Below are 12181 nucleotides of genomic sequence, written 5' to 3'. Positions count from 1 at the left end.
AAGTCTTCAATGACCTGTTGGACAAAAAAAAAACACTCAAAACTAACGCTGCAAATTAATAAACTTCATATTTCAGGCATTTATGATCTACATTTGGTATTTAATGAATTATAGATTATATTTAAATGATTACACTTGGATGAAAACATGATTTGTTAGTTTGTGTTTGTTGTTCTCGTTCATGTTCACTGTTTGAGCAGCACGTGTCGTGATTCACTGAATCATTTCTCAGTATTTGATTCAATTGACTCGGAGTTGAAAAGTTAAGTTTCTCCATCATGACTCTCCAGAGACTGAACTCGTGTTCATGATAAACTGATTTATGATATATAGAGAGAGAAATGAGACGCAAGTTTACTGTGTCTCATCGGTGGATATGAGCTTTACTCACACAAATATCATTCATTACAGTTAGATAAACAATAACAATGTTACATTAAATAGTAAATAAACTCATTTAACATCGCTGAAAAAACTATTGAAACTACAAAACTGTTTCTGTCGATTAAAACAACTTAAATTCTTAAAACAAACCTTTATTCAGCAGAATCACAGATCCAGGAGCGCTGCGCAGTCTTATGACGTCATGTCGTCACTCCAAAATAAAAGTCATGCATCGTCTACAATCAGAAAAAACAGTGACAAATATGGTACAAACGATGTTTAAAAAAATATTTGTGAAAAAACAGAAGAAGGGATGTTTTGAAAAGTTTTTTTTATTATTATTTTGTTAAAAACCACAGAGGAGCTATATACTATTTTTGGCAGGCTGTTACAGAAACATTTTTACAAAAAAATCTTCTGATTTAACCTTGAGATTTGAAGTATTAGATAGCTTAGATTTTTTGCAACACCATCTACGATGACACTAATAATTCTTAATTTCTGATAGAAATACAAAATCAATCAGTAGTTATTAATAGAATAATGAGACACAAACCTTTATATTCTATTGCGTTTGGCCCCATTTATTTAATAGATACAGATTTTACACATTAACTTTAAAGTGTAAAAAAGGCAACAGTTATTTTTCATTATATGATAAACATACTTTTTTCTAGATCATTTAAAACTTGTCATTCTGATGTTGTTTTTTTGTTTGTTTGTTTTTTAGAGATCTGTGATTCGTGATGATTCGGATGATCTGTTTGAAAATTCCAGTGTAAACAGTAAAGATGACCATACAGACATTCAAGATGACGTCAGACGGAATCATGCACCATTTGCAATGAGTGAACAACATTCTGCTTGTACCACAGCATCAAAAAGAGCAAAAAACACCAGAGTAAGTGTTAATTACTTTAATAGAATAGAATAGAGAATAGCCCATGATAGAGGATTAAATGAACTGAATGGTCATTGTCTGTCAAGGCTAGAGCGAAGATTGCTGAGTACTCAGATGGTTCGAGTGAAGATGAGTTATCTGTCAGTGAGGAAGAGTACATTCCTGACACATCAGAGAGTTACACATCAGATAGTAGCATGAGCCTTACTGCTTCACCAAAAGGTAAAGAAAAAAGTTACAGACTTTGCCAGTCCTGAGCAGTTCAGCTGTGAACAGAATCAAAAATGTTCAGTACTCAAAGCAGCGGTGACTTAGGGAGCTCCCAGAACCACGACATAGCCAAAGTTCCTGACACATCTTCCATTCTTGACAGCGCAACATCAGTAGTTATCCCAACTATAATTAAAAAGAAAGGTGGATTGAGAATGTACAGCAAAAAACAGCAGTGCTTTTTTTGTGACGGTGCTTTTACAAAAATTTCTAGACATCTGGAACGAAAGCATAGAAATGAGGTAGAGGTAGCGAAAGCATTAAGTCATCCAAAGGGCTCAAAAGAAAGGAGGATGCAACTGGAGTATCTACGCAACAAAGGGAACTTTGCTTACAACAGTACTGTTATTAATACAGGTGCAGGACTGATGATTTCACGGAAACTGCCCAAAAAGAACCTGGATGGGGAAAGTTTTATGCACTGTATTTACTGCAAAGGACTCTTCTTAAAGAAAACTCTGTGGCGACATTTCAAGGTTTGCAAATTCAGGCCTGGTGATGAGAAGCCGAAACCTGGAAAAACCCGTGTCCAGGTTCTTTGTGGCTTTGCACAACCTCCCCCACCAGGAGTAACTCATGGTGTTTGGAAGCTGTTAAATTCCATGAACCAGGACCAAGTGGCACTTGAAACTAGAAATGACTGGTGCATTTTAGAGTTAGGAAAGCATCTTTACAACAAGTATGGATCAAGAGTTAAAATGCATGAACACATCCGCCAAAAGATGAGGGAGTTTGGAAGACTCCTAATATGTGCAAGAGAGGTATCCCCCCTTACATCTATTAAAGAGCTCATTCATCCCTCAAACTTCATGCATACCATCAATGCAGTTAAAAGGGCTGCTGGCTACAATGAAGATACCAATGTATTTGAAAAGTCTAGTGTGGCTGTGAAACTTGGACAGAGTCTAGACAAAAAAGCAATGCTCATTGAGAGCCACTCTACTATTAGTGGAGATGAAGAGACAAAAGCTCGGCGAACACTGGAGGAAGCAAAATGGAATTCCCCACAATTACTTCCATTCACCGAAGATGTTAAGCTCCTTCATATATATCTTGATGAGCAAGAGAAGACCCCTCGCAAACTCTTGTTATCGCAGCCGTCGTCTCAGCAATGGGCAAAACTGGCCAAGATTACGTTAACTCAGGTTATGCTTTTCAATCGTAGATGAGAAGGGGAAGTGTCCCAGATGCCGTTGTCTGCATACATCTCCAGCAACCAAACGGACGCTCATCCAGATATTACCATGGCCCTCACATATTTATAAAACAAACTGTGTCAGTACTTCAGGCGTGTAGAAATCCGAGGCAAAAGAGGCAGAAAGGTTCCCGTGCTTCTCACACCTTCCATGCAAGAATCAATCAGCCTGCTTATTGAAAATCGGAGTAGGTGTGGAATACCAAATGAAAACCCTTTCCTTTTTGCACGTCCATATGCAATGACGTTTTTCAGAGGCTCTGATTGCATTCGAGAATTTGCTGTTGCATGCGGCGCAAAAAATCCTCAGACTCTTACTTCAACAAAGTTGAGGAAACAGATCGGGACACTTTCTGAAGTTCTTAATCTTAGCAACACCGAACTAGATCAGTTGGCAGACTTTCTAGGCCATGACATTAGAGTTCATCGTCAATTTTACAGGTTACCCGAAGACACCCTCCAACTGGCTAAAATCAGTAAAATTTTACTGGCTCTTGAAAAAGGACGCTTGGCAGACTTTAAAGGGCAAAATCTCAATGAAATCAACATTGATCCAGAAGGTAGTATACTATACAGTATACACCATACACAACATGGGTTCAGATTTTGCTTAAAATAACATTTACCTTGTGTTTATATATTTCTGTATTTTCTACCTTTTTAGAGGAAGTTACAGTGGACAGTGATTTGGAGGAGTCCACTTCTAGTCTGAAAGGTAATGATTACATATTGTCAGTTTGTTCCATTTATGTTTGCCTAATTAATGGAACATCGGATACCCATGTTTCTGTTGGCTGTAAAAGGTACAGTAGATCTGTTTGGTTAGGCTATCTGAAGATCTTCAGGATGCATTGACATATACATGGTTTATGGTTTAAGACGGTAAAGGGAGGGGCTGAGGTAGTTAAAGAAGTAGGCCTGTAAGGACAGAGGCCCTTTCAATTTAAGTAAAAGAATAAAGCTGCAGAAAGCCTTCCGACAGTGCATGGAGCATTCACATAAACACTTTCATTGGTGCAGTGACCCAGATTGGGACAGATTTATGGGGATAAGTGTAAAGGAGACAGCATTGCAACTGCTGGCATTTGAATATTTACAATATTTATATTGTTTGAATATTTTGCTAACTTAACATAAGTTGCTTATAACATATATTTGCCTGTAGAATGTTGGGTAAATCCCTCCCTGATGCCTCATAGGACCCATTTTGCTACCCAATTGACTTTTGGTCAGTTTGCACATCCATCTACCACGCCGGATACCCAGATTCAAGACCCGCTTGGGGAGTGGTTTCTGGTATCAGAGGTGGAAGTCATTAATTACAAATACTCAGATTACTGTAATTAAGTAGTTTTTTGGGAGTACTTGTACTTTTATGAGTAGATTTTCAAGCCTGTATTTTTACTTGTAATATTCATTAATCCATGTAATCTACTAAGTTACTTTTAAAATCATAGTTGAGTACTGAGTACAATTTTAATTCATATCCAAACCTTTTATCTGCATTTTTGTAGCCAGTAAGGTGATTTGATAGCAAACAAGCCGATGAAAACCGGGTCATGAGGACGGAAAACAAAACAAAACAAAAAAAGGACGTTAATGATTGATCTTTCATTGATTCTGAATGAAGAATTTAACCAGTTAAAAATGTATTCATGGATATTTAATCAATAGTCGTGGCTCCTCATGTAATTTAGTTTTTTGTCTGCCGGAGACATTTGCTTAATAAGGAAATACAAACTTAAATGAGAAAAAAATTAGGGAAAAACACTTGTTTTGCATCTTATCAATTATTAATGATTAATAGATTGTTGGCATGTTAACTTCTGGTAAAGGAAAACACACAATTTCCAGCCCTAGTCTGGAGAAGTGACGGTGACATCAGTGGTTAAAAGTAACTAATACTCTGAATATTTTCTTTTAAATTTTTTTTTTTAGTTTTTTTTTTATTTATTTTTTTACAAACTGGACTTTTACTTGAGTATTTCTCTAACACCGGTACTTTTACTCGTAATTGAGTAATATTTTAGCAATGCACTTAATTGTACTTGACTACAGATTTTCAGTACTCTCCACCACTGCCTGTTATGCACAACAACACCTAATTAGGCTAATTCATAATGAAGCCAGCGAAGCAGTTAAGTCGTTTGTTAATTCTCTCACATATCCTTTAATTTACGAATTTTACTGTATTAAATTGTTATTTGGTCAGGCAGTTCGGACATCTCTGGGGCCTGTATAGAGACAGAGCGACACGCGTCATAGTCTGAAGACCACGCCCACCGGGGGGAAAACAATCCAACCGTCTCCATTGACTTTGTATTGCGTGAGGCTGCCTCTTTGTCTTTTCTGACTCATTACAAAAAACAGAACAATGTCTAAAAGCTGCTATGTGACCAGGTGTACAGCTAACAAGCTAAAAAAAAAACAGAAATAAGTTTTTATAAGCTGTCGACCCCAAAAAAACGAATGTTTAAGGACACAAAAGCGGATACAGGCAGTGAGACAGAGCACAACGGATCATATTACTATAAGAAATACACTGGAGGGGAACGTAATTGGCGACAGGTGGAATAATTCTTTGACATGGTTAAAAATAATGAATGGTTTGTTTTTGTTGGTTTGTTTAGCATATGTTGTCGCCGATTACGTTCCCCTCCAGTGTATTTCTTATAGTAATATGATCCGTTGTGCTCTGTCTCACTGCCTGTATCCACTTTTGTGTCCTTAAACATTCGTTTTTTTGGGGTCGACAGCTTATAAAAACTTATTTCTGGGTTTTTTAGTTTGTTAGCTATACACCTTGTCACACAGCAGCTTTTAGGCAATGTTCTATTTTTTGTAATAAGTCAGAAAAGACAAGGAGGCAGCCTCACGCAATACAAAGTCTATGGAGACGGTTGGATTGTTTCCCCCCCCGGTGGGCGTGGTCTTCAGATTATAATAAATGCGCTCTGTCTCTATGCAAAGGCCGTGTTTCGCGCTCAAAACGTTAACAGTCCATTCGGAATCGGAAAGCAAGCTGGCTGTGACTTGGAGGTGAAGTGCATATTTCTTCCGACCAACGCCGAATTTCCATAAAATTAAGGTAAGTTGAAATATTATGTTGCCATAAAAATAACACTGCAGATTGTACAGTAGTCTGTATTTTTGGTTTGTGCTGTTTAATCTGATGTAGAATCTAACCAAAAGGAAAAACAGCGGGTTTGGTTTAGCTGTAGGGCTGGACAATAATTCAGTATCAATATATCACAATATACTTTTATTCAATAACGGATATGATATAAAATATATTCATCATTATTTCACTTCAAATTAATCTGAGTCAATATCAGATTCAGAGTTTGGTTCCGTCCCGAACCCTTCCTCATGCTTTAAACATAAAAACATATTGCACATATTGCATAACACATACTTCAACATATTGCACTGTCCCCACCTTTTGCTCTAAGAATAAATTGGAACAAATCAAATCAAACTAAATGTGTAAGCAAACAGTCTCAAATGTTTTGGGCTTGTAAACATCATAATGTCGGTCTCCCCGGTCTCCCTGTGCATTTTGCTGGCTTCTATCGTTAGTTGTAGTGTTGCAGTTACAACTGCACTAGCAGCTAATACAAAATGAAGGATAAATATTGACTAAGGTTGAATTTTGTTTGCTTGCATAACCCAAAGAGCAAATATAGCTGCAGATATCTTATTATAAAAATATAAGAATTATTAAAACTCGTAAAATATTCTGACAAAGGAGCTAAATAAATGATAATTGTATAATAATAATATAATTACCTACATTTTAAGTATATGAAAGTAAAACAAGCACAGCCAATTTGATGGAGCTGAATTAATATCAGCCTTATGACTCCCAGGAACATCTGAGTGGTTTGGCATCATGAGCATCAACCGTGATGTTCCTGGGATAAGGCTGATATTAATTTTAATCACTTAATTATCTCATTACCTCCAACACTGATTAAGTGTTACATTAAACAGCCTGTAGTGTGCACACTAAGCAGTGTTCATTTCATCTGGGCAAATCCATGTGGGGCCTACATGGAAACTGGGTGCAAAACTGGCTGGGTCCCAGTTAGATAGCCCAGGTCAAACCCATTTGGGCTCTGCTGGCTGGGCCATATTCAGCCTAAATATATCGGGATATGACTTTTGGTCCACATAGCAGTAGTATCGCCTAGACGCAGTATATGTAAACAAACTTAAGGTCCTTCATCGCCAGACTGATGACTGTGTCACCAGAAGCGGCAGTGCACAAACATCACTATAAGCAGAAGTACTACGTTTCAGCGTGATAATCCCCTATTGTTGATCAAGTCGAAGACAAATTTGTGATAGACAAAGTTTTGGTTATCTTAAAACAACTACTTTACATACCCCGCAATCACATCCAAAGGTATTGAAGTTAGCTGTTAGACAGAAACATTGAATAAAATAATCAAACTTGCAATATAAACTGTTCAAAATGTCACTTCAATGTAGTAATTTGGAATGAGCAGCATACGGAGTCATCTCACCTAAAAAGCACCGCATGCATGCGCACATCCTTATCAATTTGTTCTGAGTCTCCAGATGTATATGATCTCCGCTGGTGTTGAACATCTGACAGCGCTTCGCATTTCACTGGCAGCTGTCGTGTCTGTGATTCGACTGGAAGTTATGTGATATGACATGATATATTCATGGAAAACTGTTTCTAATGTCGCTCAAATCTGGTGTGCATTTGAGGCTAAATTTCAACATGTAATGGAAAAAGGGTTATAGGTTGGCATAAAACTCCATGGTAAATGTCACCCTAGGGGTAACATTTTAGCTTACCACATGTGGAAATGTGTTACTTGAATGAATGATTTGAAGAGTTGCAAGTTGGAGCAAAAAAGAACCTTGCTAAATTGACTTATGCTCCCTTGTTTTTAGGTGCACTGAAGAGTAACGTTATAACTCAGAATGTGAACCGAAAGGATGTGGAAATGGCACTGGGGAAATGGTTCACAGGCGCACTTGACCGTGGCGGGGAGAGGGCTGCAAGAGCCCTAAGAGAAAAAAGAACATCGACAACACAAACGCCATGACTGTTTTGGATGTATTTTTTGGAGAGATGTTTTGTTTTCTTTTTTTTCAGACATTTTTAAAAAATATATATATTTTATTTATTTACCGGTACGTTGTAAAATTTAAATTGTTAAAGATTATGTTTGTTGTTCAATGTATTATATAATGAGTGTATTTTGTATTTTTGTATTTTTGGAGGTTTTTTTTTCAGAGATTTTTTTTAAATATATTTTTTAGTTTACCGTATGTTGTGACATTGTTTTTTAAAGATAATTTTTTGTTGTTCAATTTAATATATTTCTTGCAGTTCAAAGCATCAAGTGTCTTGTATTTATCTTGTACTTACATTCATTCTTCGTTTTTAATTTTTCTTAGATTGTTTCCTTAAATGAATGGTTGGGCTTACCTTGCATGAATTGCCCAGTTAGGACCAACATAAGATCCTTACAGAGCCCACTTTAAGCCCATATGGGCATTCACGGTTGAATCCTGGTGCAAGCCCACTTTAAACCCCTTTAGGCAGGTGGGGCCCAAATGGGTCTGACACAAATTGCCCGGTTAAGACCCACATAAGACCCTTACAGATCCCACTTAAAACCCACCTGGGCATCCACGGCTGGCCCCCATGTGGATCCCGGGTGCAAACCCACTTTAAACCCCTTTGGGCAGGTGGGGCCCAAATGGGTTTGGCATGAATTGCCCAGTTAGGACCCACATAAGATCCCACTTAAAACCCACTGTGTAGCCATGTTGCAAAGCCCACTTTGGACCCCTTTGGGAGGTGGGGCCCAAATGGGTCTGACATGAATTGCCCAATTAAGACCCATGCAGTACCCTTACAGGTCCCACTTTTAGCACGTCTGGGCTTCCACGGCTTGCCCCATGTGTCCCGGGTGCAAGCCCATAATGGGGCCCAATTTGCCGCCCATGAAGCCCTCATTGGACCCCCATGTCATTGCTGGCTGGTCTTGACCAGCGGCTTGTTGTGGTCGCTTCCTTTTCCCTTCTACTCATGTTGTAAGTAGGTCTTGTCTCGGGTTAAACTCAGGTGCATGCAGTGACCATTGCGACCTTCACGCCATATCACTATATTACGTTATCTGGGCCCATAAGCTGTTAACAGAGTACGCTCAAATAAGACGCAAACAACAGTGTACTCTTTCCCATATCTCCAGTCGCTCACTGGCACACTTTTATTAAACAACATAAGCACGTGTAATCATTCAACAATGATTAGGTCAGTGACGTACTCAGCACTGTGTTTGGAATGCCTGTTACAGAGAAAAAAAAAACAAAGCTGGGAAAATAAGTTACAAATAAAATACAAATGAGAGCATAATACTTATGAATCTTAACAGATTGATCATTGTTTAGATCGGCTGATCGAATTGATCACTTGTAACTTAATAAGTTTTTTTTTAAATGATTGCAGTTTTTTATTCCAGTTGATGTAAAGTTCACATGCTTCTGCTTTAAGACTTATTTAAAACTATTTTATGTTTGTATGTGAAACATAGACATTTTGTTTTCTTACTCGTGTCCTCCAGTGAGAAGAATGACATTAACTTAAATGGGGCATATTCCATATTTTTATTTCAGACATTTAAGAGACCAACTTTCATGATAATCCAGTGATCCGGAATCCTAATGGACAGAAACGGTTCTGGGAAAAGCTCATCTGGAAACCTATACTGAGAGATACCAGGTTTAAAGAGCACGAGTCTGAAGTGTGTGATGGTAAAACACAGATGGGATTGAAAAACTGGCTGGATTATGTGGTGATGTGGTTTCTCCACTGCATGGATCTTCATGTGTATCTTCAGGTGGTTTTTAAAAGAGAAACTCTTTCCACACTGATCACACGTGTGCCGCTTCTCTGTTGTGGATCCTCTCATGTGGTTTTCAGAGTGATGAATCACTTATTGAATCTTCTTGTTCACAGTGTGAACACTTGTAAGGTTTTTCTCCAGTGTGGATCCTCTCGTGTGTTTCAGAGTTTCAGATGTGATGAATCAGTGTGACTGAATCTCTTGTCACAGTGTGAACACTTGTAAGGTTTTTCTCCAGTGTGAATTCTCTGGTGCACTTTTAATTGGTTTGCTGTAGTAAAAGTCTTCTCACACTCAAAGCACACGTACTCTCTCACACCAGTGTGTATTTTCTCGTGTTGATATAAATATGGCAGCTGAGAAAAACTTTTTCCACACATAGAACATGAATATGGCTTCTCCTTTGTATGAATTTTCAGATGTGTCTTCAGGTTTGATGCCCAGCGAAACGTTTTGCCGCATTCATTACATTCGAACAGCTTCTCTCCGGTATGAACTGCACTGTGAATCTCAAGACTTTGTTTTGATGTAAAACTCTTCCCACATTGATCACATGTGAACGGCTTCTCTCCTGTATGAACTCTCATGTGAATCTCAAGATATTGTTTGGTTGAGAAACTCTTTCCACACTGAGTGCAGGTTGTAGATTTCTTGTCTCTTTTCTTTAGAAATGTCTTTTTAGTCTTTGAGCGACTCAAAGGTTTTTCTACAGGTTTGTCATGACGATCCTCCTCCACTTCACTCAGTTCTTCACTCTCCTCCTTCACTTCCATCAGGTCTGAAATCACAACCAAAAAAGTTAATTTTCAGGTATATTAAAGTAATTCAAAATGAGGATTATGAAGTGAAAGAAAATAAAAGTGAACCTTTTAGATTGATATTTAATTATTAAGGGTTTCATGTACTGAAGTAGATGACCCTCAACTGCTATGAAATATTCTGATCACTTTGATGCCCTTTTATATATTTATTATGTCCCTGAAACAGAACCCCCCTCCTTCACAGCTCATTTCGAGTGAACGCCTCCCAAAACGCGTGCACGAGTATTGGAACACGAGTGTTTACCACTGGCATTCGCTGTGTTATTAACGACTAGCTAAAACATTCTGACTGTGCTCAACATACAGCGATTGTTTCCTGCTCCTGAAGCAGATTTATATACTTTCACATGGAATTTGAACACCGACTGTAATCGCAGACTGAACGCAACTGGCTCTGACTGGACATAAGCGCACACACTTAGTGGATTCATTATGTCGGACTCACCGCAGGTAACTCATAATCTGCAGTTGTTACTCCTTTCTCCTGACAAAAACATTGCATGCGGCGACTGTGGAGTGTGGAAAGTTACTGGAGCGCGCAACCGCACTCGTCTCTCACAAGGAACGTCATGGCAGTGATTGACAAGCCAGAGGGCCAATCGTTTACGCGATGATCGCGTAAACGATTGGCTGATGTTTTTAAGGCCCTACCCGTGGACAGATGATGTATATTAATATTACTCCTTTCAGTGCACCTAATAAATAGTCTTTTATTAGTTAGTAAAGACAGTTTCAAGTAATATTGCAAAAATGTATAAAACAAAACATCCTCTGTACCACCTTTAAGTCAAGCTTAAAACCCTGTCAGCCATTCTGGAAAGTGAATTTACTTGATACAGTTTGGTGTTTACTGATATTACTGTTTTTTATTTTAATACATGTCTAAAATCTTGATTACATTGTTGGAAATTTTGAACCAGACATAAAATAAATGTAAAATAATCTGTATTCTGACCTGATGTTGACAATCAATATGAAAATTTTTCAAATCTCACTTTACTGACCATTTGTTGAATATTAGATGAACTGCATATCTAAATGTGTTGTTGAATCTTTCCAACATGAATGTTGTTCAGCATCATGAATGAATGAAGAATAAACACCAACCTCTTTGTTCTTCAGTATCTTCAGTGTGTTTCATTCTGCAGGGTTCTGGATCACTCATGTTCTCACTGTCCTCTTTAATAAACTCAGTCTTTACTGGTTTCAGCTCTTCCTGATGCTCTGATGCTTTGATGGGAATATCCAGCATTTATTGATGCATTCCAGTGGGAGGAGCTTCACTGATGATGTGAGTGATGTGGGAGGAGCTTCACTGATGATGAATCCCAGTGTGGGAGGAGCTGATCTGCCAAAATAAAAAAAAATATATCAGTTATGGGGTTTGTTTTTATATATAAATGATAACAGAATATAATGTAATAAAATAATTCCAAATATGGATAATGGTAAGAAAAACAGTTAAAAGCACAAAGACAAAAATAATTGTACATATCTGTAGTCAACAAATCCCTCAGTCTGTTGACAGCAATGAAATGAGCTTTAAAGGTGCCCTTGAGTGATTTGAAAAACATTTTAAATTGTTCCCTGATATCTACATAGAGGGTATGTGGCTTTTTTATGGTCGAAAATTGTCCAGATATGGTTTTACAGCTCAATTTATAACCCCACAAATAGCCCCTAGAATGAAAAGGTCTGTTTTTGCCTTATTTGGAAG

At 37.9% G+C, this 12181-nt stretch overlaps 1 protein-coding gene across 1 annotated transcript; it reads left to right on the top strand.

Moving 5' to 3' along the window:
• The first annotated feature begins 1569 nt into the window (after positions 1–1569).
• LOC125258596 lies at positions 1570–5031 on the top strand. The gene is made up of 2 exons (XM_048175546.1): positions 1570–3310; positions 3415–5031. Exon 1 carries the CDS (start codon positions 1570–1572, stop codon positions 2722–2724), a length of 1155 nt encoding a protein of 384 aa, XP_048031503.1. The 3' UTR covers positions 2725–3310; positions 3415–5031.
• The last annotated feature ends 7150 nt before the right edge of the window (positions 5032–12181 follow it).

The sequence above is a fragment of the Megalobrama amblycephala genome, linkage group LG22 (assembly GCF_018812025.1).
Source record: "Megalobrama amblycephala isolate DHTTF-2021 linkage group LG22, ASM1881202v1, whole genome shotgun sequence".
NCBI lineage: Eukaryota > Metazoa > Chordata > Actinopteri > Cypriniformes > Xenocyprididae > Megalobrama > Megalobrama amblycephala.
The sequence above is the reverse complement of the archived record's forward strand: the minus strand, read 5'-3'. Positions and strand labels throughout refer to the sequence as shown.